The sequence below is a fragment of the Amia ocellicauda genome, chromosome 3, assembly GCF_036373705.1.
Source record: "Amia ocellicauda isolate fAmiCal2 chromosome 3, fAmiCal2.hap1, whole genome shotgun sequence".
In the NCBI taxonomy this organism is placed as follows: domain Eukaryota; kingdom Metazoa; phylum Chordata; class Actinopteri; order Amiiformes; family Amiidae; genus Amia; species Amia ocellicauda.
In genome coordinates this window covers 36,553,542-36,581,040 of record NC_089852.1, presented here as the reverse complement: position 1 = coordinate 36,581,040, position 27,499 = coordinate 36,553,542, and the positions used below count along the sequence as shown (strand labels likewise).

Here is a 27,499-nt window from a genome sequence, read left to right as displayed (position 1 = left end):
ACAGGTCTGAAAATACATACCATCTTTAACCATTTCCTGATAATCAATGCTTCAAAGGGAAACAGCAGGAAAAGACCACACCCTCCACTCTTTGGTACAGGCTAGACATCAGGAATGCTTTGAAATAATTTATTGAATGAAAATTGAATGTGTTCTTGTATTGGATCAATTGAAATTAATGTACAGTTATACTGAACAAAGAATAATGTCCAAAATTAATCTACAATGATTAATCTCCTGACCGTACTGCCAGTAAGCACTTTTTAATAAATGTACATGTAGGTAATAAGTCTAGAAACTAGAAAAAGTGAGTGATTTTTTTAATGTATTTATGTATAACACAAAGCAAAAGGTGATTAGACATACAGAGCTTATTAGGGTTAATTGATAACCTGAAAAACAAGTGTCCAGACCTTGAAAAAGGAAAACAATGCAAATAGCAGGTTGTTTCCACCACCACCAGCTGGGAAAATGATCATTCAATTGCTTTTTGGGATTGAATCTATGCAATTGAGCATTTCCAATCCATCCAAATGATTCACTGAATTAAGAATTACTCAGTTTCCTTCTGACTGCCGTTTTAAGATCATACATTATTTGCATTTTTATAGAGCTGAGCTTTGCATAGAATACGGCACCACCACATGTGGAACACACATGACTTATTCAAAGAGCTCTTTAGCATCCATGCAATGCAAGGCGGGGGAAATATCAGTCTTCTTCTATTCGGTGTAATCTGTCTGAATTTATTTTGCAGATTATCAGGTTCAAACAATTGAAACCAGATTTAATTGTAGTCAGATTTAAAGACAATGTCTATTTTCTCCCCCCACACCTTTCTTCCAGATAAAAGAATGTGATTTGAATGATGTAGTCCTCATATCTTTAAAGAGAAACAAATGAAAAGCTGCTTGTTGTTGGCTTTTCTCATGCACTCCAGTGAACGATGGTAAAGGGGCCTTTTGCTTTAAATGGCGTAGGAGTTTACATGTATACTTAGTAAGCAGCAGCATCTTTTATCGAAATGCTGCTTCAGCTTTAGGGAATAGGAAGTGAACAAACAGAACTGGAGAAGCTTTTTCTCTCTCTCTCTCTGAAAGATAACAAGAGCTGAATGCAAATTAAGGCTTACTGCAGGCATGAAAGAAAAGCCAATCCTCATTAAAGAATCCAAGAATTAAAGGACCAAATGAAGCCAAATTCTGCTTTTTTTTTTTTCTTTCCCCGAGATGGAATACTTTCTGACACTGAAAAACGAATTACTGTTCAGACTATTTAAGAGGGGAAGTAAACTTTTCATACACAGCGAAGGAACATGCTTTGATTAGTTCTCCTCTTGCTTTTCGTGTAATGAGGTTATTATAAATATGGTAAGTTAATTACCTAGCTTTATAATGCACTTGTTTTTAAGAGAACTTTCTCAACACTGGTATGCATTTTTTAATGGAATACCAGAACAATAATGATAATAATAATAACAACAACAACTACAAAGCATACATTTAGTGAATCCCACAATAACCTTTGGCTAGCTTTGTTTCTTTAAATAAAGAATGTGGGTCAACCCCCTTAATCAAACTGTCATAGTAAAACGCTTCCTTTATTTTGTTGAGGTTTGTGTACTGCAAAGCCCACTTAGAATAACAAAGCGTGTGCCTATGAATCAATCGCTTTGTGTTATTTCCCGTTATTATCCCATGGAGTCTATTAGTGGGTCTTTTCAGCATCTCTCCCCCTGCAGTTTGACACTCTTGTCCCATCTGCCTGCTTAGCTTCTCAATGCCGTTGGCACTGAAATCTCATTGGAACCCACGGGATCACTGATGGACAAGTAATACAGACAATAATTTGTATTTCATCTCCCTACAGGGACTCCTTCAGATCTGAAAATAGGTAGTTGACAGTTGGGACTGGGGCAGAGCTTAGGGGCAAAGGAAAGTTATTATTCCCTCTTCATTTTGCCAGAATGTGGCTGCATTGTCTTTATAGATGATTCATTGTTGTCGTCCATTGCACTCTAGCACTAAAGGCAGCCAAGATTTTTGCTCTAGGAACTGGAATACTGGCAACAGAAGCCGCTTGCACAGATTTCCCTGTCTAAAATAAAGTACTTGCAGATGGGGACTCTCTTCATCATTGTTGCTGGTAATTGAACATTTAAAAAGGAAAAAAACTGGAAGACCTACCCATGGTATGGTAATTTAAATGGTCAGGGCATTGGTCAAATTACTTGAATAATGTCAAGTCCTTTTAATCCATATTTTGTGATTCACTTATTGTTTATCTTATGCAGTTTCAATGCTTCACTGTGCTTCAGTCAGACGTGCTTTTTAAGTAATTGATAACATTTTCACTACATAGTTCAATACGTGTTTAAAAGGGTGTTTATTGAAGCGTTCATACACCAAATACTCATTCTCACCTTGTCTGTTTTGGGAGAACCGACACTAACAGCTGCTGGCAAGCAAACGCATTCTCTTCACTTGTTTGAAGAACCTCCTGTACAAACCATCCCTCTGTCGACCAGCATTTTATTTGATGTTCTTTTGTTTTCAATTCCCTCACCAGGTGTTCATTACAGTGCTGGATAACAACGACAATGGCCCAGTCTTTTCCCAGCCCGGCTATGACATCACCATCTCAGAGGACACGCCCGCCGACTCCGAGGTGCTACAGGTAGTCGCCACGGATAAAGATGAAAAGCACAAACTGAGCTACTCCATCCACAGCAGCATTGATCCCGTCAGTATGCGCATGTTCAGGATAGACCCTGGCACAGGAACCATCTACACCACCGAGAGGCTCGACCACGAGGCCCGTGCCCAGCACATTTTAACTGTGATGGTAAGAGGTGGCCCAGTCGCTGAAACGATAAATAATTGACACATGATTTGAACTTTGTCTGCTGTCCTGTTGCTTCGTTTATTTTGGTTTTTAACATGGTTTTAAGAAACAAAAGTACTGTAACCTTATAAGCCCCACATGTCACACCTGATGTAAATCATGTTTTTGGGAAGAGTGGTGTGTCATCCCCTCTCACATAGCTTTCTTCCTCTTTTTTACAGAGTTTATCTTTCAAAAAAGTCTAAAGTGACTGATTAATATTAAATAAAACACAGGATTGATTTTACCTATTGATTCCCGAAACTGAAGAGAAAATGCAGGTTGGCCTTTGACATGCATTACCTGATTTGCCTTTGCCGGATTTCCTGAATCTATTCATGAAATGAACATGTATCAGAAAGAAAGAAAAATTACAATAAAAGCAGGGATTGACTGCACATTTATAAATAAAATATTAGATTTCAGGAAGCTTCGCTGTATAATTTGATATAATCCAGAGGTGTGTAACTTGCCTGAATTTAACAGAAGATGTGTCTGTGCAATCATTGCTTTAAGCTGACAGGTATCTAATATAAGAAACTGCATGCTGATGCAGAAATTTAATTACTTTAAAATGATGCCAAAGTTGTATGTATAGTCGTAATATAAATGGATTTACCTCTGCCTGTTTCTGTAATTGATTTTACATGGAATGGATTGTGACTGAGTCAGCTAAGAAAGACGACATATTTCTGCATCAAATAAAATATTTCCTGGAACACAGATTGCTGATTTATAACAAATGTTTGTTTAGTTTTTGTCCTGTTTACAGTATTGTAAAATTAAAAAATAATAAAAGCTGGTCCCAAGACGTGTTCATGGGTATTTAATTATCAGTCGTATAACAATATTTATGCTTATAAAGTATTCATAAACACAGAGGGCAATGCTAAGAATAATAAAGCAGTTCTGTGGTACTGTATTGCACTTTACATGGACGATACAATGACCCTCAAATGTTACATTACTAATTGCAAAGAGCATTAGAATAACATATATTTCAAATAATTACAACAATAGTCTGCATTGTTCATGCAACGTTTCTAGATTATGCATAGAGAAGATGTCCTAAACATCTTCCATGTTCAAGCGGTGAATGCATTTGCTTCAAGGAAAAACATCTCAAAACAGTTTATGAGTGGGTTGACTACAAATCCCTGGGGGCATATCTTTTTCACCATAAGCATGTACCCAGTCTTTCAGTACCCTTTTCATTTCCTTTCCTCAGGTGAGAGATCAGGAGTTCCCATATCGAAGAAACTTGGCCCGAATCCTTGTTAATGTTGAGGACTCAAACGACCACGCCCCCTACTTCACCAGTGCTCTGTATGAGGGCTCTGTCTTCGAGTCAGCTGCCATTGGGTCTGCGGTTCTGCAGGTGACGGCTTTGGACAAAGACAAAGGAGAAAATTCAGAGCTGCTATACTCCATAGAAGCAGGTGAGAGGACTTTCAAAGTAATCAACAAAGCGTTACAGAAGGTGATATCGTCTTGACTCTTCCTCTACAGTCCTTACATAAAGGATTATGCAGTTTTAAAATACACTTTCGAACTTCCAGGTAACTGCTCGATTGTCTGGATGAATGGAAAGGAAGTGATTTGAAGCACAATATTATTCCTGCTTTAGCTACCCTGATAGATTAAAAGTAATCAGTTTTCCACTTACCTTCTTTGTTAGATACCCCGTAAAAATATATAGAGATAATTGCTACACTCCCTTCATTCTCTGATAACTGAAATGATTTAATAATTTTACTGTATTTCCCGTCTTTGAAAATAACCATTTTGAATAATGACCATCGATTCAGAGCCAAGGATTTCACGACTGTGAATAAACTGCACTACTTTGAATTCATAGCAGTCTTGTGTTTAACTATTCCTTGTTGAAAGACCTTCCAATTAACTTTTTTTCCCCATTATCATCCTTCCATGTAGAGTACAATGTAAAAAATGCTACTAACATATTCTTACTTTATAAATTGTATCTGGGTTAACTGATTATATTTTTCTTCTTCAGGAAATACTGGAAACACATTTAGGATTGAACCAGTGCTGGGCATTATATCAGTCGCTAAAGAACTGGACCTGACTTCCATCGGCCATTATGTCATCACTGTGAGAGTTACTGACAATGGCTCGCCTGCACTGGGTGCTACCACAATGGTGCGGATCTCCGTGACGCTCTCTGACAACTCCAATCCCAAGTTCCCTCAGAAGGAATATCAGGCTGAAATCAATGAAAACGTGGCTATTGGCACATCAGTCACTATGATTGCTGCTGTGAGCCAGTCTACCTTAATTTATGAAATCAAACTTGGGAACAGCAACAGAACATTTAAAATGAACCAATATTCAGGAGTCATTACTACTCAGAAACCTCTTGATTATGAAAACATCGCTTCATATCTTCTTATAATCCAGGCGACCAACATGGCAGGAATGGCTTCTAATGTCACTGTCAATATCCAGATTGTAGATGAAAATGACAACCCTCCAGTCTTTCAGCAGCTGCAGTATTCAGGAACTATTAGTGAGGCTGCTCCTATCAATAGTGTGGTTTTGAGTTCTGACAACAGTCCTTTGGTTATTAAAGCAACAGATGCAGATGAAAACCAGAACGCCCTCCTTGTCTATCAAATAGTAGAAGACACGGCCAAAATGTTTTTCACAGTGGATTCCAGTACAGGATCTATAAGAACCATTGCTAACCTGGACCATGAGAAATTTTCAAGTTTTCATTTTCATGTACATGTGAGAGACAGTGGTAAACCCCAGCTCACTGCAGAGAGTCCGACAGAGGTTACCATCCAAGTTGTTGACACAAATGACTCTCCACCAAAATTTTCTCAAGATGTCTATGAAACTATCCTGTTACTTCCGACTTACGTTGGAGTTGAGGTTCTCAAGGTTTCGGCCACTGATCCAGACTTGGATGTACCAGCTGAGCTTATTTATACCCTAACAGAAGGAAACACAGATCATTTTTCTATGGAACCCACCAGTGGCATCCTTACAGTAAAAAACAATAACTTCTTCAAGGACCGTTACCGATTTAATGTCAGAGTTTCCGATGGGAAGTTTTCTAGCACTGGTTTGATCACTGTATTAGTCAAAGAGGCCATGGACAGCGGTCTGTACTTCACACACAACGTGTACTCTACTTCAATCCTGGAAAACAGAACCAACATCACAAAGGTAGCCGTTGTGAGTGCAGTCGGAAACCGTCTGAATGAACCTTTAAAGTATGCCTTGTTGAACGCTGGTACTAAGTTCAGGATAAAGCCAACATCAGGAGTGATTCTGACCACTGGAGTCCCATTTGACAGGGAAGAACAGGAGTTTTATGACCTTGTCGTGGAGGCAAGCCGTGAACATGATCATCTACGGGTAGCGAGAGTACTGGTGAAGGTCCAAGTGGAAGACATCAATGATAACCCACCAGTGTTTGTGGGTCTGCCATATTATGCTGCAGTGCAGGTAGAAGCAGAACCTGGAGCTCCAATATATCGAGTCACAGCAGTTGACCGAGATAAGGGAATAAATGGGGAAGTGGCCTATTTTTTAAAGGATGACTACGGGCACTTTGAAATAAACCGACATACTGGTGACCTCACTCTCAAGAAAGCCTTTGAGTCAGACCTGTCAAATGTTGAGTATGAGGTGGTTGTTTTTGCCAAAGATGGTGGCTATCCTTCACTTTCCACTACCATAGAGTTCCCAATCACTGTAGTGAACAAAGCCATGCCTGTTTTTGATAAATCCTTTTACGCAACTTCAGTTAATGAAGACATTGTGGTGCACACCCCTGTTCTTAGTATTAATGCCACCAGCCCCGAAGGCCAGAACATCATATACACCATCGTCGACGGTGACCCGTACATGCAGTTTAATATTGATTTCGACACTGGCATAATAAGTGTGATTAATGCGCTAGACTATGAAGTCAGTCCCCTTTTTAGATTGATTGTAAGAGCAACCGACTCCTTAACGGGAGCCAGAGCTGAAGTAGACGTTGACATAACTGTACTTGATGTGAACGACAACTCCCCAATGTTTGAGAAAACGTTCTACAAAGCAACTTTGTCTGAAACCTCCATGATTGGCACTCCAGCTGTCCAAGTCATTGCTGTAGACAGAGATTCTGAGAAAAACAGCAATGTACGCTATCAGATTTTTTCGGACATATACAACAACACAGACTATTTTCACATCGACAGCAGCAGTGGACTGATATTGACAGCTCGCATGCTCGACCATGAGCTGGTTCAGCAGTACGACTTTACTGTCAAGGCGACAGATAACGGATTCCCCCCTCTCAGCAGCGAAGTGTCAGTCACTGTGTATGTGAACGACATGAACGACAACCCTCCGGTCTTCAACCAGTTGCTCTATGAGTCATACGTCAGTGAACTTGCTCCAAAGGGACATTTTGTGACCTGCGTACAAGCATCGGACGCAGATAGTTCTGATGTTGACAAGCTGGAGTATAGCATATTATCAGGGAACGAGCGGATGAATTTCGTAATGGACAGTAAAACAGGGACCATTACTTTATCTAACCACCGCAAGCAAAGAATGGAACCTGCTTACAACTTGAACGTATCAGTGTCCGATGGCGTCTTCACTAGCACCGCCCAGGTCCATATTAAAGTTCTTGGAGCCAACCTCTACAGCCCTGTTTTCACTCAGAGTGTTTACGTCGCGGAGGTCCGGGAGAATGCAGCCGCAGGATCCAAGGTGATCCAGGTAAAGGCCACTGATGTAGACTCCGGGGCCTTTGGTCAAGTCACATATTCCTTCGTCAACGATTTAGGAAATGATCAGTTCAACATCGATATCAATGGTCAGATCACCACCATGGAAAAGTTGGACAGAGAGAGTCCCGCCAATAAAGAAATAATTCTAACTGTAATGGCGTTGGACGGAGGGGGCAGAGCTTCCTTCTGCACCGTCAGGGTGATGCTGGTGGATGAAAATGATAATGCTCCTCGGTTCAGAGCAATGGAATATAGAGTGAGTGTCAAGGCCGATGTCGGGAAGGGGTTCCTGGTCACACAGATACAGGCCTACGATCCAGATGACGGTGCAAATGCTCGGATCACTTATTCCCTCTACAGCGAGGCCCATGTTCCTGTCGTTGACATTTTGGAAATTGATCCTGACAACGGATGGATGGTCACCAAAGGCAACTTCAACCACCTGAAAAATTCAATCCTCTCCTTCTTTGTAAAAGCTGTAGATGGGGGGATTCCTATAAAACACTCCCTTGTGCCGGTCTACATCCATGTCATGTCTCCTGAATCCACCATACCTCACTTCACTCAGCCTCAGTATTCCTTTACAGTGCCTGAAGACACCCCCATAGGAGCTGCCCTTGGCTCTGTCCACCTTGCTCTGGGTCAGTCAGCGATATTCAGCGTTGTAAATGGGGAAATGGGTGAAAACAATCAGGAAGAGGTGTTTGTGGTTGAGAGGGACACAGGCGTTATCAAGTTAGACAAGGCCCTTGACCACGAAACAATCGATGCCTATCATTTCAAAGTTGCCGCCATTATTAAGCAAGGCCGGCTGGACTCGGTCTCTGTTGTGGATGTAGAAGTCAAAGTACTGGATTTAAACGACAACAGACCTTCTTTTGAGACCAGTTCTTATGAGGCAATTGTAATGGAGGGAATGCCCATCGGAACCAAAATAATCCAAGTGAGAGCCTTGGATCCGGACTGGGGAGCAAATGGACAAGTCACCTACAACCTGATTCCCTCACCTCACACAGAGCTGGATCAGACGTTAGACACCTTCACTATTGACAGCAATACCGGCTGGATCAGCACTTTGAAAGACCTTGACCATGAAAGGAATCCTTCCTACACCTTTGCTGTGGTGGCGTCAGACCTCGGAGAGACCGTTTCTTTGTCTTCTACAACTACGGTTTCTGTCACCATCACAGACATTAATGATAACGCCCCCAATTTTGTGGATGAATTTTACAAAGGGACAGTGAGAGAGAGTGATCCTCCAGGGGAAGTGGTCGCTGTCCTGAGCACACAAGATGATGACACATCTGATATAAATCGCCAGGTCAGCTTTCATATTACAGGTAAGAACAATTTAATAATAATAATTAACATTTTGTAGGCCGTGGTTAATGGAAATAAAAATCAAATCCTGTAGGTATTCAATTGTAATTTTCTGACTGAGACATCTGCAAAAAAATATCTGTCTGGAAATAAATAAATAAATACAAATCCATTAACTCTGTATTCCAAAATCCAATATCCATGCTTCTGGATTCAGAGATACAGTTGAAAAAGTGGAGGGAATCATATCAGAGCCACTGGTCCTTTGAAAAATACCTTGCAATGCAATGTTTTAATGCTTTATTTCTGTATTTCCACCCCAAACTGAGTGGCTTCTGTTTGTGTGTGTGTGTATATAAATATATAGTGAATTGCTGGAGTGTGCTGATGACATATAACGGATATCCCCTAACACACATTAACTGATACAATTATATGATACACATTACCTTGTTCAGTCCTGCCTGCATTGTTAATAGGAAAGGTGTTGAAATGATCTGATGACAAGTGTTTGTCTGTGCTGTCAGGATGGATAGGTTTAGCACTTACACCACGATACTGAATATATAGGTTATTACTTATCTCTTCTGGGAATGTTGTCTCCCTCCTATAGGGCTTACTGATAAGTATAAAGCTGCAGTATTTTCTAGTATCCCTCTCTAAATCAGGAAACATAGCGTGTTATGTATGTGTAAAGGAGATTGAGTTTAAATTTTATATAGGAAAAATAACTCTTTGATCAGGTAATTTCTAGCCGAGAGTCTGATAAGGCTGGTAAGTGACTAAAGTCTAAAATCTCAATAAGGTTATTATTTTCATGTTTCGTTTTTTTTCTTATCTGAATGTGGTATGTATTTATTTTTTGGTTGAGTGATGTGATGACATTTTCATTTCAAAAGCATATTTTTTTGCCATAAAAGAAAGACCAAAACCCAACATATGTGCAGTAATTATGTCAGAGTCACAGTAGAAAGAAACTGAGAAATGGGTGACGCTGAATAATGAGGTCAGGGCAACATGTTTTCTACCTTTGCATCTGAAAATCTATTAATGAAGGGGTTAAGCAGTGGGAAGCACACGAAGGAATGGATCAATAATGACAGAGACTATGCCATATGGAATGGATATCCTAGAACATACTGTTAGAATATGGTACATTAACCTGGTATGTGTGGCTCTTCAACCTGCTGTTTATGCTGTTTACTGCCAACACGCTGCTCTTAGTTGCTCTAGGGCTGTAATAACGTATTTCCCTGGACTAGCAGAGATGGCACTTTAAATAAATCAATTACAATAAATAAATGATTGTATTTCTTAGCCGACACCCTTATCCAGGGTGACTTACAATTGCTACAATACATCACATTATTTTTACATACAATTACCCATTTATACAGCTGGGGTTGTACTGGAGCAGTCCTTGCTCAAGGGTGCAACAACAGTGTCCCCCACCTGGGATTGAACTCACAACCTTCCGCTCAGGAGTCCAAAGTCCTAATAAATTTCATGTATTGATGTTCAGTGTATGTGTGTCGATTTCCCCTTGCATGGCTGTGAGTCATAATGTGTCTCTAGCGCCTCCAGCTTGCCTGTATGTAAAGACAATTGCAGCGATGTGTTTCATTCTTAATTAGCATTGTATTTAGGGGACAGTGAGGTATAAAGCTGTACGGCTGCTTGCTCGTATTGCTTGTGAGGCCTCTGCATAGTGTTTTGACAGCGGCGGAGACACACAAGTTGGTTTCCAGCCAAAAGGTGTCAAAACACTTTAAGTATGCCATTAATGTGTGCAGTCGGAAGGCCTGCAGTTTATAGAATTTACTTGATTCAAAAGTGAAAAATTAATTAATTAGGACACCCTTAGGGTTGGAGATCTACACAACTATGTTAGTGGAAAAAGTTAATTAAGCAGTTTGAAACAAGAAAACCTCCTAGTATTGCATGCTAATGAGCACTTGAAAACTGGCTGCATTCTCTACTCTGACTGCTTGCACTGCTGCTTGAGTTACTAATGGCCACAAAATGTGAAATGAAGGGGATAAAGGATGCAATACATTTGAAGATCTGTTTTTAACCTATTGTCTCAAACCATCAGCCTCAAGGTTTTTAGTTGTTTTTTTCATAGAACGAGACTGAGAGAAGAGCACACAGCTACTTTCGTGAGATTTACCCAGCTTATCAGAGATGAGAATTTGATAATACAATGTCTGTCCTGTAACTTTTCTGTTAATTGGCCCTTTTTTGCATGATTATTCAGAGTTCAATTGTTAAAGCAGTGAAGCCCAGTAATGAGAGACAGAAGGCTTGTGAATCTCAATACATTTTCACTGTTTGTTTGTTTGTTTCCATACAGTAACTAGGCCTAAATCATATTATATTAAAGCTATTAACCTGTATTTCATGTTTCAAGACACTTTAGGACTCGAGTTTGCTAAATTGTTACATTATACCATTACTGACTTGGATTTAAATCATATTTTATATTTTTAGTGATGCATAATTACAGACCTCCCCCTGTACCATCCTTGGAGGAAAATAAAAAGTTAAATAATTAAAACTTGTTATGAAATATTTTGCTTGAAATCGAACATTAAGTATTTTGATTTAGTTTGTTACCCGGTGGCAATCACTGTGAAAAATGCTTTATAGTGACAGAAATTACACATATTAGCCATGAATTGATTTCAGTTAGATTGAATTATTTATTTGGAATACAGTTTGCCAGAGACTTATTGCACACCAAACTCAGTTAATGTAATTCCACCAGTGTGTGCTACTATAAGGATTTGTTTCCCACATACAGGTTGATGAAAGCCTTTTCACTGAAATGTTGCCAATTCTCTTGAATTGCTCTAATAAATAATGTTGAACTAATCATAACATAATCAGCTATTGGTTTTGCATCTTCGTGTTCTCGTGTTTTTAAATACGTAAATATTGAGATTGAAACCTTGAAAACTGAACAATTAGGGTATTTTTTGTCTTAAAGAGCTGCTAATTTCTCTCTGATTCCCCAGTTGGTAGCTGCAGCTTTGTTTCAATTCTCAGAAGTGAAGCGTTGAGCAGCACAAGAGAAACACAAACGTATGGTAATTTGTTTCTCATTTATAACAGGGCTAGCAAAGATCAATAGACGGGTGTTGTGGGATTGGAGCGTGCTCTTATTTTCGGTCTGTGCAAATTGCAGTTTCATCTGACTTTGATTATGCAACGCAGTGGAATAGCATATCATGAAAGCTAATCTCCCCGATGGCAGCCCACCTGCGACAGGTTTGAGGATTATTCCCATTTAATTATCTCTCTGACAGTTGCCTCGTTGTCGCGGGCTGCCACGGGTAGGACACACAGCACTGGAGCGAGGTGTACTGTGAGGAATAATCCGAGCCCAGTGACAGGAAGACCGTGGAGGTTTGTGGATTAGGAGCCTCATTGTTATTTGGTATGGCTAAGCCTCAGAGCGGCCCGTTCCCCCTGGTATGCATAAGGCAGCAGCATGCAGAAACATGGCATATACACCTGATGAAGCTGTTAAAAGCCATTGCACCTCATATGGTATTCATGTTCTAAACCCCCTTGACAGATTACTCCCCATTTAAGGTACAGCATGGTGACAGAATATAGTGCATAACATGTGAGCATAAATAAAATGTTAAGTAAGTGCCTTTTTTAGGGATTATAGCCTAGCCATTAATTTTGTGTGCTATTATCGGTTTTGTTTCTCAATATTTACTCCAGCTTAGCTCTCTTAATACCCCATGTGTTCCTCTACATATGGGGTTCATTATGAGTCTTGGATCATCCTTTAACCAGTGATAATACCACAAGGCTTACTCGGTTTCATCTGAAGGTTTTACAGGCACAAGGAACAAAGTTTAGACTGGGCATTCAGGGACATATCAGGCAAGCTATGGAGAATAAATCTCATTCACAGTATAAATGTGTCTCTAACTGACACACACAAGAAAGAAAAATACATTGTTTTGATCCAAGAATAGCAAAGCAGCCATGTGATTCCTTTATCATCACATTTTTTTTTTTTATTCAGCCTCCAATTAATGCTCTCGAAAAGCCCATAAGGAAATGGTCTTATTGAAGTGCCATGGTAATTACACAGTATGTGGCGAGTCTGGTTTTTTGATCTTTACACTATATTTCCAAAGCTTTTCGTTGTTGTTTTTTAAGAATTCTATTGATGATAAACAAATATACCCAAAAAACATACTGAGCAGTTATTGTAATTATTAATAATAACACCAACAGTTGTACAATTGGCAGTATGAAATATATTCATGTTAGTAGTCTTTCTGATATTAGTAGCAGTAGAAAAAGTAATATTTGTTCATGTTTTGTGTAGATGTTGTGCTTTGGGTATGCTTTATTATGCCTCGCTAGTTGCATATGTTCTGCCATATGTTTGCTGCCTGTTGTTTCATACTTTGTCAAGCTTCTGTCATTGTGTAGATGGCAGGCAATAGAGGATATGCAGACATTTATATTAAACTCTTGTGTCATTGAAAATCCTTGAGGTCAGATATCAAAAATGATTGCTTTTGATGTGAGAAAACGCATATAACATGCCCACAGTGCCTTCGTCTGCCTGTTTTCTTGCCAGGTTGGAATACTTTTCTTCTGTCCATAGTGTCGGGCAATACTTTTTATTTTATTTGTACGTGTGGTCCTAGAAAGCATTTTAATTTATTGTGATGTGGGATGCCATATTACTCATCTGAACTGATTGTTTACTTATCTTGGTTGTTTTATTCACGCTTTCTATATGTTGCTTGGGAAGGAATGCATCGATTTTAAAACCACTTTTACTCTGGTCACCTACTAAGCAGCTTAATGATGTGGATGAGCAATATTGCTGGTTTCTATGTCTGTGTTTGGGGTAACTGTGGCCTTCTCCAGTCTGCCTCTTGGTTTTCCTTTCCAGGAGCTTTCACAGTGATAAATGTTGTCTTAATTGCAGTGCTTATCTTTGAATGGCCACTGTTTAAGTATGCGTAATACTAATGCATTTGTGTGACGTGGAAATTCCCTCCTTGCAGCTCCTTGAAGAAATAATAGCAAACAATCCACTGGTATTAACACAGCTGAAAACAGCAGCAGTCTCCGGCTAAACTAATCAACGTCTAATGAAATTGTCTTGGCAATAAGGTCCGCAGCGAATTGCAGCCCCTACGGAGATGTAGCAAAGAAACCTATGGTTTTAAGGTCCAAGCAGCCTCCCAAACATGTTCAATTATTTTTAAATTGCTCTAGCATGTGCTAGGTGTCCAGGGAGAACCCTGTTAATATTTTGTTAAAGCACATTTGTTTAAAACCATATTGTAATTGGATCCATCAGATTTGGTGCTGGTGTTTTGTTTTCATTCCTGGTTTTCATTTTTCTAGTTTTGCAATTATATACAATTGGTGATACATTACTTGCATTGTCTATTTCTCTACATCACTTTGCTTAATTTCATTAAGAAGACAAGTGTAGTGTTATCTAGTGCTAGTGGTCGTAGTTAATAGCAAATAGTTATTATTTCGGCAAAGGTAACTGCATTGTGAATTATCCATATACCCCATTCACTGGCTCCTGATTTTTTTTTTTTTTCTCCTGAGCTTTTAAGGCTTAAAAGTGTAATAAACTTTCTTAACATTGTGACATTATTGTATTGCTTCCACTGGGAAGACAATACAGTGACATGTCCTTCAAATGTAACATTAGTGAGTTACATTACCGCAAGACTGTGTCAGTTATTTATCACCATAATAAGTTTGTTTTGGGAGACTGTTGTTTTACACAATTTATATAATGAAGTAGATGGTATTTAAACTCTGAGGGTCCTGTATTATTGTAACAACATCCCTTTTCCCTCAGTTATACATTCCTCACAACATTTGAGAATGTGTTGATTGGAAAGCATGAACTGTGCTGCCAGTTTTTGGATAAGCTATGTTGCAGTGTGGGGTGGGGGATATGCTCTGTGCCAAATTTGGGGAGAGACTTGACTACCTTCCTATTGAATTTTCCTCTTGGGGAATTTTATTAACAAGGTCTGCAGATCCAGAGGCATCATAGTCACACCAGAGGACATGCTTTGTACTTCCCATCAGCGCTTTCACTCACTTCATTCTCCCAGGCAGGGAAATATTCAACACTTACGCAGTGCAGCTGGTGACTGTGGTGTTATTAGCGCATGCTGCATAAATAATGGCCTTGACTAATTATTGAGGAATAATACTAGTCAGAATCGTTTTATTGTATGCAATAAATCACTACAGAAGCACCAAGTTCATCATGTGCTTGACCTTAATTGATGGTTCAGCTGTTAATTTAAATGTTATGTCCAAATAAAACTCTAATTATAATTATTTATCCTAATAACCTAGTAATGTCATGCCAGTGAAGGGTAGGACAAATAGAGGTCATAAAGTAGCTCTATATTAAATGGAGCATTCACACTGAGTTTTTTTGCATATGCTTTCCAAGTCGGCGAGACGAGTGAAAGGACATGTGCGCAAGTGTCACTGGCTTACATGGGCTGCTCCTAATATATCACATGGCATATTCTCTCGATTCACATGATTAATTTTTAAACACAATCTGGAATAATTTAATTAATTGTTGCTCTGAAGGTGAAGGCAAATCGGAACAGACTCTCGCGATTAGAGAGCAGATTTTAATCAAGAGATGCATCTAGATATGCTATCCTAAACAAGTGGGATGTTTATAAACCCAATAATTTACACCTAAAAACTATTAACAAATGAATGTGCTTCAGCAAATGATTGCCCAGTTTAAACTAACTTACTGATTGATTTGGTTATTTCTCAGGTGGAAACCCAAAGGGACAGTTTGCTCTGGGATTGATACAGTCTGAGTGGAAGATGTATGTGAAGAAGCCTCTGGATCGTGAAGAACAAGACATGTATCTTCTTAATATCACTGCTACCGATGGGCTGTTTGTAACAAGGGCAGTGGTAGAAGTTGCTGTGACAGATACCAATGACAACAGCCCTGTTTGTGACCAGGTCAGAACTGCATTACCCGTTTAATCTTCTCCACTTTTAACCCTTTTCAATTCCTCATTGTTTTCAGCGGTGGTGTTCACAAATAAAGTAGTTTTCACTCACCTACAGTCATTCAAGGTGTATTAAATGCACTGTGTTCCTGCTTTAAAAACTGCTGCATTTGGATGTTCTTTGCTTTCTTTTTTCTTTTCAATTTTTATTCTATTTTGTGATGTTTGTTTGTTTGACTTTTTTCATATTTGTCTTAATAGGTGGTGTATACTGCATCATTCCCCGAAGATATACCTATAAATAAAGTTATCCTGAAGATAGGAGCTACAGATGCAGATATTGGCTCCAATGCTGAAATACAATACTCATTACATGGGTCTGGTGCTGAAGACTTCTTATTGGACCAAGACAATGGTATGAAGAGAACTTTGCTTACATCTGCTATTTAGCAAAATCTGTAAATGGGCAAGCCAGCCAGGTCAATTATGTACCTGAGCTTCTTAACCACATAATAATGGCTTGTGTGTGATATTGGTGAGGCACATATGCTCTTTGCAAATGTACAAGAGAAATGCTACAGATAACTGATAAGAAAAAAAATTCAGATAAAAAAATGTCTCTCAATTACCGTAGAGCTATTTTTTAGGCATTGATTGAAAATTAAACATTTTCCTAGATTTCCCTGTAAAGGTCACTGTTAATCATAAGGATAAGTGAGTTATTATAATGTTCCTGTACTTGTTTTTGTAACGTAAAACCTCCAAAAATAACATCTTTCAGCAGTACAATGATTGGTCATGCACCAGGAAAGATTTGATTTCATGAAATTTGATTTCACAAGTGTAAGCATAACACTGTACTCATTACTGGGATATACGGTAATGATGGATATAAAGCCCTTCAACATTGAGCCTAGCCTTTTGGGAATTGTACATTCTCTTACAATTGAACCTCAGGGACTAATCTGTGAAGATGTGCCCCCTCCTTCACATATCCTCTCTGGGCTCAATCCTAGGTTGTCAAGGGCATTCATTATATTTTTCGATTATGTGCCAAAAGAGGCAGATTGGGAGGGTCAAATTACTTGTCTCATATGCACTGCTGGTAGCCCTCGTCTGCACAACCCAACCAAAAAGCAGGACACCAGATGTGCAGAAATGTTTTCCTAATACGGTGTTACTCGATATTTCAGACTGACCAGCCCATGCTGTGTCTACAGTACAGCTGTGCTTCCCTGAGGTGAATAAAATGGGAACGTCACACGCGACCAATGAATTTAATTGTTTTCCAGGTGAGCTGAAGACCATGTTCTCTATGGACCGGGAGAAGACCCCCGTGTATAAGATATTTGCCAGAGCTACGGATGGAGGGGGACGCTATTGCAAGTCGGATATCTATCTAACTGTTGAAGATGTGAACGATAACCCTCCCCTGTTTTCAGACAGCCATTACACAGCCAGCGTTTATGAGAATACTGCCACTAAAGCCCTATTAACTAGACTGCAAGCCAATGACCCAGATGTAGGTAAGTAATTACAAAGCCGTGCACTTCTGCTTTTCTTTTGACTGATGCGCCTAATTCCAGCCTGATCAGGTTACAGAAACTCGTCTTGTGAATTGCACTGATTGAACTGAAAGAGGCTTCTGTGTTTCAAGCACAGCAGGATAGAAACAAGAATGTGTTTTGATTGTCCTTGTGTGATACAGCTGTAAGTGGGTTTCAAATTTTATAATGATTGCAATTTACATTCTACTGGAAAATTCCAATTACGTTAATGTAATTTTTCTTCTGACCTGCTTGATGGTCGGTATTCTTTTCTAAATTTCACACATTTTAAGTTTTTAAATAGCCCACTTGTTCACTACAATAACTGGACTCAAATTAGATGTAACTCTGTGTTACAAGTTCTAATAATTGAGAATGTCTGAATGGACCAAAAGTCTGATTGTCTGATGCATTACATCTCTGTAATATTGCAGGCTGCAAGTAGTTACAGATGCTTTATTAATCATCTATAGTTGATCGGCAAATACATTCGCTTTTAGGATTTAATGGAAGTGTGAATGTTTGCAAAACCACTACTTAACAGGCAAAGGATCAAGACCAAATAGTTTTGGACTCTTGTTAATCATTGAGTGCAGTTAAATAGTACTTTATGTCTGATGGATTGTTGCAGTGAAATAAACTGAAACCCTGCCTAATCCTGTTCTGTATTAGTGTCCCTTTAGCACCTGTACTATCTTGTCTTGGGATGATATTTCATTACAGCTGCATTTTTCATTTTACAAATTTATCTTTTTAGATTAACTTTTTTATGCAAATTAACCTGTCATGTATTAAGTATGGGCAAACAAATGTCACAATTCAGTAGGTACCAGATGATGGCATTTCCATTGAAGATGTGACGTTGATGCAGAAAGACATTTTTGCCACTTGAATTAACTGAATTTAATTACGATTATGATTATATATGTAATTTTGGAGGATCAGTTGATTTACACATATCATCCAAGGGAAATCAGGCACATATATCTATATTAGAAAAGCGATAATGGCTGATGCTTCAATCTCTAACAAGGCAGAATAAATTAGCCTAGAATTGATCTATTGAGCTACACAATTTTGTACAAGATTTTTGTTCTTTTGAGGTCTAGAGGTTTTAAAAGGATACCGTAAGAATTTAGACAAAATAGGCCAGTAATTTGTGAACAAAAAATAATGTTCTCTCCCTTTTCTCCTCCCCCAGGTCTTAACAGGAAAGTTGTCTATTCTCTGGTGGACTCTGCAAACGGTTTCTTCTCCATTGACAAATCCTCTGGTATTATTGTTCTGGAGAAGACACTGGACAGGGAACAACAGGCTCTGTACAACATCACTGTTAGGGCCTCCGACCAGGGGCAGGCTGTGCAGCTGGCTTCTTTGGTTAACGTTACCATTACAGTACTGGATATTAACGACAACCCTCCAGTTTTTGAGAGACGGGACTATTTGGCTACAGTGCCTGAAGATGTGTCTCTGGGCACCGCGGTGTTGACTATCTATGCCGCAAGCAAAGATATTGGCACCAATGCAGAAATGTATTATAGTATCAGATCTGGCAATGAACATGGAAAATTTCTGATTGATCCCTTGACAGGTAAAGAAAAATTAAAGCGAGTGCCTTTTGAAAGATTGGGATTGTTCTATATGATATGTATATTTATATTTAAAGAGTGTTTTTCATGTGTGTGCTGATAAGATAGATTTTAGATTTTAATATGATAAACCACTGGGGAATGGTTTTAGTAAAGCTTAGGTTAGGAGAAGTGGAGGATGACAGGAAAGAGAAAATTGTACCAAATGAGTGAATAAATTGGCAAGAAAGCTAAGGTGTCAGTGCCTTAATAATTAATGGGCCTGATCTTTCAAGGCAGGTAGAGTGCTAGCATCTGTTTTTCAGTTGTGTGCACACTGCAAAATTACATAGGGAGAACCTTCCACGTGGAAAATATCTTTTAATCACTATAATCTTCGTCAGTGAATTACGGTGAGTTCTATTTCTTCTTCTTCTCTTCAATGCAGGTACCATCTCTATTTCCAAAAACCTGGACTACGAGATGTGTAAAGATTACTTCCTCACCATTGAAGCCAGAGACGGTGGTACCCCTCCTCTTAGTGCTGTCACCACAGTGAATATTAACCTGACAGATGTAAATGACAATGCCCCTGTCTTTAGTCGAGACAGCTACAGCACGGTCATCAGCGAAGACGCCAGCATCGGGGAATCAATTCTCAAGGTATCCGAGTGACTTTATGCGATGTTTATTAATAAACAAATCATTGCAAAACGCAAAGCCCAAGTGGCACTCGAACAGTACTTTGACTCTTTATAATGAATTCTAATGAGAAGTACGATTAAACAAAATATTGTACATTATATGAGAATGCACGCCCTTGAGTATATTATGCAGTTATCAGAGAACTCTCACTGCTGGCTTCAGTGACGGTGTTATCAGCGATACATGAAAGTGCATTACAAGTTCTTCTGTTTCTTGAAATTCTATTTCCTGTTTAAAGCTTTTTACTTTTTTCTCACGGCAGTTGATGGCTGAGGACTTGGACAGTCCAGTGAATGGGCAGATTTTATACTCCATTGTGAGTGGAGATCGGGAAAATCAGTTTTTCATTGATCCAATCACAGGACTAATGAAGGTCAATAAGCAACTTGACAGAGAGACGGTAAGAACAGCTTGTTGCCTTGCATTGTCTGGCTGTTCCAGCAATGATGATTTATTGTGAATAATAACAAAAGTTATCGATTTAACATTTTCTCAAACTTGCAGCACTATAGTTTTTAATTCCCAGTTTTCCACGGCTAAGAAAATGTTATGTTCTGAGAGGCTGCCTGTGAGAAATTTTAAGTGTTATGCTTCATTCCTAATGTGGCTTTTTTATTCTGCTCAGAATAATCAGAGTGCTGACCACCTTTAAAACCTAGAATTTCCCACCAGTTCTGAGCATGCAACTTATTAATACTAATTTTCAATGTACTGCCTCATAGTGAAGTAGGAAATGCAAGTCTTTAGAAGAGAATTAAGGATATAAAACGTGAGGCTAGTGAGCAGAATTAATGGGGGAAAGGATGGAATAATTGATGCGTCTTAATTCCTCTGTAAAAGCATAACATCAGCAACCTGAAGAGAAACCTCACCGGAGATTGCAAACACTTTCAACCCCCTAATAACAAACGGCAGACGAGACTAAAATCTATACTAATGAATTCTGAGAACCTGGCGCTGCATTGCAGGATTAAATGATGCTTAATGTTTTTTTTCCTCCCCCCCATTTGTAATTCTTTCATTGTCGTTCCTTTTCCTCAGGTGTCTGGCTATTCGCTGGCAGTGCGAGCTCTTGACAGCGGATCACCTGCCATGTCATCTACAGTGGTGGTGAACATCGACATCTCTGATGTGAATGATAACCCTCCCCTCTTCACCCCATCCAATTACACCACTGTCATTCAGGTAGATGAAGTCTCTGCTAACTAAATACACATCCGTTGATAACTCTAAAATGTAGGGAGAAAAACACAAAGCGGAGAAATAGAAATCTGTCAAGTTTGTGATCTGCAGTCTTCCCATGAAACACAGTTGACTTCTGGCTTTTAAGCACGAATACAGGGCGGGCTTTTGGTTCATTATTAGTTTGATCACATTGTATGTTAAAGTAAAAATTCTCAGTGCATTTTTCATACAATACACTTATTTGAATACTTTCTGTTCCGTCGGTTTGGACAAGATAACACCCATGACGTTTTCATTTTTAATAAAGTGGCGCTACAACTATGTGTTCTTGCAAATGCCAATCAAATTTGTAAGCCCATATGTCCCATGGATATGATAATTATTTCATTTCTCTCATGCTTTAATGTCTGTTAACTTTTTTGATAAATACACTTCTTTTGGTGTATTATATTATCATACTGGCTTTAAAGTCAGTCTTCTGGGAATGCTGGGAATATTTTTGAAGGACAGAAATTCTGTCTTGCAAGCAGTTAATTAATTTTAATTAAATAAGGCCATTTCTTTTATCTCAAATATTGTGGGGTGCACATATATAATAATATATAAGATATAATGTATAATTTTCAATTAATTCAAGACGGGTCTCTTGAATATTCAACTTTTCCCAATTTTGTAAATTTATTTTTTCAGCTTTGTATGTGAAAGTACACATTTTAGCTGTTGTTAGCAGTGTGACAGATAAGTTTAATGCTGCTTGACTTTTTACCTTTATTTTGCAAAAAATAGGACTGGAAATAGAACTTTGGGAATTCTTGCTTTAATAAAATAAATGATATGATCCTATTGAAAAGGAAAGGAGTGGAATTGAATAAATTTTTAAGCTGTGCCAAATGCCCATGCTTGTCAGTGTTTGTCCGTAGGTGGACAAACACTGACAAGCATGGGCATTTGGCAAAGTGTAAAGTAATAAAGGCTTCAGGAAATATTAAAAAGAGCACAATTATATTTGTCATCGTAAAGATTGTGAAATTGTGATACTATCTTCAACACTGTGCATTAATAACATTTTTATTGGTGATAATTCACAGGAAAATAAGCAAATAGGAACCAGCATCGTGCAGCTGTCTGTCACTGACAAGGACTCTTCCCACAATGGCCCTCCTTACGAGTTCAGTATTGTTTCTGGAAATGAAGGAAATGAATTCACTCTGGATCAGAATGGAGTACTTAAGTCCAACTTTGTTTTCAGACAGGAAGTGGCAACTGAGTATGTTATCTCTGTACAGGTAAGAGATTCTCCCGGGACACCTTGAATCTTCAATTCTGTAGTCAGACTAGTCCTTGCCATGCTCAGAAACAGTATATTAAGGGCGGAATGTGTCCTTTCATATTTATTTAGTTGTTGAGCTGTTTCTAAGATACAGTAGGATTTGTTTTCTTGCACAGTCCTGTAGTCCTATGGAGAAGACTGTCTGAGCATATCATCTTAGATGTTGAATGCCCTTTCCTTGACTTGTAGTATTTCATGGGAAGGTGATTGTTTTGGCATCGTGTGAGCTTGGCAGCATTGAATCGGGTTGGCAAGGTTGAGGCACAAAGTTTCTAAAGTTGGCTAGATCATGACTAAAGCAATCCTGTAGTTTTCACAACAGTTTTGTGATTTCTCAGCATTCAGTCAGACACCATTGCTTGAGTCATGTCTGAGCGCATAATGCTTACTCTGCTGCACAGTAGATGTCAGTTCACTGTCTGGTTGATGGGGAGGTTAGCAATCATTGTCTTCCTGGCTTGTGAACTCTTTTATCTTGTATCCTGTGTGTAAACTGTCCATCCAGTGAGTAATTCTTATTGGCATAATGGAAATGCAGATTACAAACAAAGACATTATTTTTTCAGGTTTAAGGCATTTATTTTCCAGACATCAGATTTGTATAATAAGTCTTTGCAATGAAAAAAGCTTACAACAGTTTTGTTATCCTTTATTTTCTTTACTTCCTAAAGGCAAAAGACTCTGGGAAGCCCAGACTATCATCCACATCTTTTGTCTTCATCCGGGTGATTGAGGAGAGCACTCACAAGCCCATTGCCATTCCTCTGGAGATATACATCGTGACCATGGAGGATGAGTTTCCAGGGGGTGTCATCGGGAAGATCCACGCCACAGACCAGGACATATATGACGTGCTGTCTTTCACTCACAAGTACCAGCAGAAAAGCCTCTTCAAAATCAACAGGCAAGATGGGAAGATCATTGCCCTGGGAGGCCTGGACACTGGGAAGTACTTTCTGAACGTGACGGTGAGCGACGGGCGCTTTGCCGTCCCCGTGGACGTGATTGTACATGTCGAGCAGGTGACACCGGAGATGCTGCAGAACTCGGTCACCATTCGCTTCGAGAGAGTCACCCCCGAAGACTTCATTGGCCTGCACCTGCGCATCTTCAAGAGGGTCCTGAGGAACGTAGTGGCCTCCCAGAAACAAGACACCCTTCATATCCTCAGCATCCAACCAGTTGCTGGGACCAGCCAGCTGGACATGCTGTTTGCTGTGCAGACCTTGGCCGGGGGTTTCTACAAGGCCGCCTACCTCACCCAGAAGCTGAGTACCTCCAAGAGACACTTGGAGAACGTGCTTCGCATCTCGGCGATCCTAGACAAGAACTGCTCGGGGCTGGAGTGCCAAGAGAAGCTGTGCGAGCAGACCATCTCTCTGGACTCCCATGCGCTGGTGACTTACAGCACAGCAAGGATCAGCTTTGTCTCCCCCCGTTTCCACAGGAACACCAGGTGCACCTGCAATGGTGAGTGAGGAACACAAATATAGAGGAAGGTTTGTGGAGGATGGAAAGTGGTCAGTTAGGAAAGCACACTTAGAATTCCATCAGTTTTTGTGTTAAGGTCACAAAGGTGTTGACAAATATTTATTTTTCAATTATGAGTTTTAAATTACACATAAAGATAACAATTCATATTTTTGAAAGTTTGTATTTTTCCATTTGACCTTACCATTGCCCTGCAAGGTCATTAACAGAAATTAACTTTCTTCAGTTATTCAGCCCCAAACAAATAAAGGTCTTCCCAGAAATTCAAAACAGGGCAAAACTTACATTGTTTCCCTTAGAATTGCACTCTAAACTGGGTTCTGCTTTGGTCTATATGGCACGGCTAATTCAGAGGTTGGCTGTGATTTCACTGCTGTCATTTGCAGATGGTACTTTAATGCCTGATCAAATAGGCTTGATAAGCTTAATATTTGCATTCTGTGCCCTGCGTTATCTATGATGCTTGTGCTGTTTGCAAGAATGAACACTGTGTGACTTCTGGAAAAAAAATAATAATAATCATAATGTGTGCCACTGGATAAAAACAAGCTTAAAGTAAAACCAGTAACTTTGATGAAATCCAGAGAGGGGTTACCAGATTTTTCCTTTAGGTATTTATTATATATATTTGCTAAATAGGATATTCATTGTTTTATTTATTTATTTTTCTAATGAGAAACAAGATCCTAATGTTTTTTTTTGTCCTTGCTTGTAACTTGGATTATGATGGATTTAATCTTTAAATCAGTGGTTTAGATCAGCTAAAAAAGTGACAGTGATTGATAACAAAGCCCGATATTGATTTATTACTCAGATGTACTGGTGTGTGTGTGTGTGTGGGGGGGGGGGGGTTAAGGTTTCTTAATGTTGGAAGGGAGGTATTTTGTAATCAAAGGCAGATCAGCCAGGACTTTATCCATATTAAAAAGCTTGGGGAGGTGGGGATTTTCAGTAATGCTTTTTAGTGTTGTGTAATTGAATCTTTACAACCTTTTGAGGTCAATACCCCGAGTGATGATCTTTGCCATTTGCATTATCGATCATTAATGGAAAATCATCCTCCTTAAAACATCACATTCACAATAAATTAATCCTTGAATGGTAAAGCAGTGCATGATAAAATTAAAACAAAAATCAAGACTTTTTTTTTTAACATAATACATAATGCATGTACAATGATAACCTGGCTAAGGAATTCAGCATTCAGCAAATGACTAAAAATCCCCAAATCACGGGATAAAAACAAGAAAAACTGTACTGCAAGTTATAAAACATAAATTAATCAAGAAATACTAGGGTATAATAACAATTTCAGACTGCATGAAGATATAACGGTTAAAATACACTCAGATCCACATTGCTCTAATTTTCATTTATTTGACAAAGCATCCCTAATATTAACGGTTATCTAAACTGAAGGATAACCAAAGATATTTGTAATTACCATTTGAATGTGGCCCAAAATATTCAACTGGTTCACTGGTGATTTCATTGGAGTAAGTAAACATAGGACTTAATTAATTTTTTGTCCAATTAAAGTTGAATGAATTAGCACATACCCATGTAGTATGCAAAGAGGGCCAGTTAAGCAGGCTTTGTAGGGAATATACATGAGTTCTGACTCATCCAAGTGGTCTATCTGAAAGATGCCAATGGTCTTGCTTATTCTGGGACCTTCTGCCTTAAATACAGATTACTAGAGCAGACATCCTCAAAATGAGATGCATCTTTCAGATCTGTAGGGACCTATCTAGTTTGGAGCGAAGGCAATGTCAATTAGAGTTTTGCAGTGCGCTATTTTGAGCCTCCTGTATGTTTTACGTGTGGATGCCTTGATTGAGACGTGTGTGAAGAGCTGGCTAGCACATCTGTTGTATGTAGAATACTCCATTATAAAACTCACTTACAAAAAGTGGTGTCACCATTTGTTTCTGGGAGCCAAGAGGGATAGGTTTAAATGAAACCCTCAGCCCTGGCTCATGCTTTCTGACAACAGCAGGTAGCAGCCAGAATAACACTTTATGACAGACTATAAATCAAATCGCAGTTATATGTTCTTATAGCTGGATGAAGTCAGCCTGCCAGGATTGCCTCTGGAGGCTCTTTAGACGTATGCAGCTATAAACAGTTGTGATTTCTGTGGAGAGCCTCTGTTGTTTTGTGGCCGCCGGTTTCCACAATCTGTAAACTCGCAAACATTCCCATCTTCGGCGTCCCCTAAATTGAGAAGACTGTGAGGACAGTAAGTTACATTTGCACATCACGAGTGCGACTGTGACACCTTTTGCCTGCCCAGCTGAGGGGAAGCCCAACACTAAATTGCTTTTTTTAAGACTGCAATATATTTGACTGCCTCTGGAAAATCCCTGTGGTTTCAATTAATGTTGAAAAAAATGACTAGCACACTGGCTAGCTATTTCTCTGCCAGATAAAGCTACTTCATGTTTTTGATTAACTGCTGCAATGGGCAGTGGAAGTGTTCATTTTATTTAACCTGGAAGCAAAATACAAGGGGCTGTCTCCCTCTCCAGTATACAGTAGTCATCAGATAGTAAAGATCTTAAATAGTAAACATATTTGGTTCTCAGAGTGGGGTTGTGGTAATATTTTTTTTTTTTGGGGGGGGGGAGCTTTGCACAATTTGTTTTCAGTAGCAATCTGTGGTATATGCCAAGCAAGGATTAGGTGTTAACTCCAACCTTAACCAGGTGCAGTGTAGTTGCTTAACCAAGCATTTATCTCATAAAAACATGATTTTACAAATCAGTGCTCAAATTGCAATAAGAGAAATTAGTAGAATAAGTGGCCATCAAAAGGAACATATTGTGTTTATGGATAATCTTCTTAATACTGTTCCATGCATGAAAAATAAATGCATCTTAACTGATAAACTTGTGATAGTGAGAGTTGTGCCTTGTGAAGGACAGCCCAGAACAATGAGTTGCTCCGTGTTGGTCACATGACCCTGTGCTCTCTCCCCAGGTGGCAGCTGTCCTGGCTCCTCAGAGCTGTGTGCTGACCAGCCATGCCCTGGGGACATGCAGTGTGTTGGTGGCACAGGAAGCCGAGGTCCCTATATGTGTCAGTGCCCCCCTGGCAAGCTGGGAGAGTGTGCGGGTAAGCTGGAAATTGAATTATGTTCATTAAGGGGCCAAACACCAGGAAACATAAGCGCACCTGTCTTGTTAGCTGTATTATAAGACCCTCTTTGCACAGGCAGCAATCCAAAACGGTCAAACGAGACTTTTACTGGCACCACGTCCGAGAGCTGCACTTTAGATGTTTTAATATAGTTAATCAAACTCGCTTTCAGTTATTTCACTAGGTCATTCTTAAAAAAACAAGATGTAAAGAAAATCACAGAATTATTTATTTTTTCGCCGTTCATGGCCTGAATGGAGCTGCCGGAAACCCTGCCTCATTCTGTGAAGGTATATATCACCATTTGATAGCTAAGGATTATTTTCCTTTGTCTTTTAATTTTTTTTTTTATATATTTCTAAAGCTGTTTTATTTGTACATGTAACCCTACCCTGAGCACCTGCAGAGTACCTCCACCCAGTTCCTAGGATAACTGGGGGTTGTGGGTCTGCTGTAAATAAAGGGAGGTTATCAGTGGATAAAGAATGGATAAGGCAAAACAAACAAGAAGAATCCTGGGTCTCAGCAGTAGATGGTGAATTGGCTGATCTGTTTTGTA

General features: G+C 39.2%; 1 protein-coding gene across 6 annotated transcripts in view; it reads left to right on the top strand.

The window, feature by feature from the left end:
• Positions 1-27,499, top strand: part of LOC136746643 (protocadherin Fat 3) — a 186,468-nt gene that overhangs the window by 136,877 nt on the left and 22,092 nt on the right. For all 6 annotated transcript variants that reach the window (XM_066699266.1, XM_066699271.1, XM_066699269.1 and 3 more), the window contains 13 exons: positions 2,569-2,844; positions 4,112-4,322; positions 4,901-8,980; positions 15,787-15,983; positions 16,235-16,388; positions 17,266-17,499; positions 18,722-19,111; positions 19,537-19,751; positions 20,056-20,193; positions 20,835-20,978; positions 22,067-22,264; positions 22,980-23,778; positions 26,782-26,916. In XM_066699266.1, coding sequence (XP_066555363.1) covers positions 2,569-2,844; positions 4,112-4,322; positions 4,901-8,980; positions 15,787-15,983; positions 16,235-16,388; positions 17,266-17,499; positions 18,722-19,111; positions 19,537-19,751; positions 20,056-20,193; positions 20,835-20,978; positions 22,067-22,264; positions 22,980-23,778; positions 26,782-26,916 — 7,171 coding nt within the window. The remainder of the gene's footprint in view (positions 1-2,568; positions 2,845-4,111; positions 4,323-4,900; positions 8,981-15,786; positions 15,984-16,234; positions 16,389-17,265; positions 17,500-18,721; positions 19,112-19,536; positions 19,752-20,055; positions 20,194-20,834; positions 20,979-22,066; positions 22,265-22,979; positions 23,779-26,781; positions 26,917-27,499) is intronic.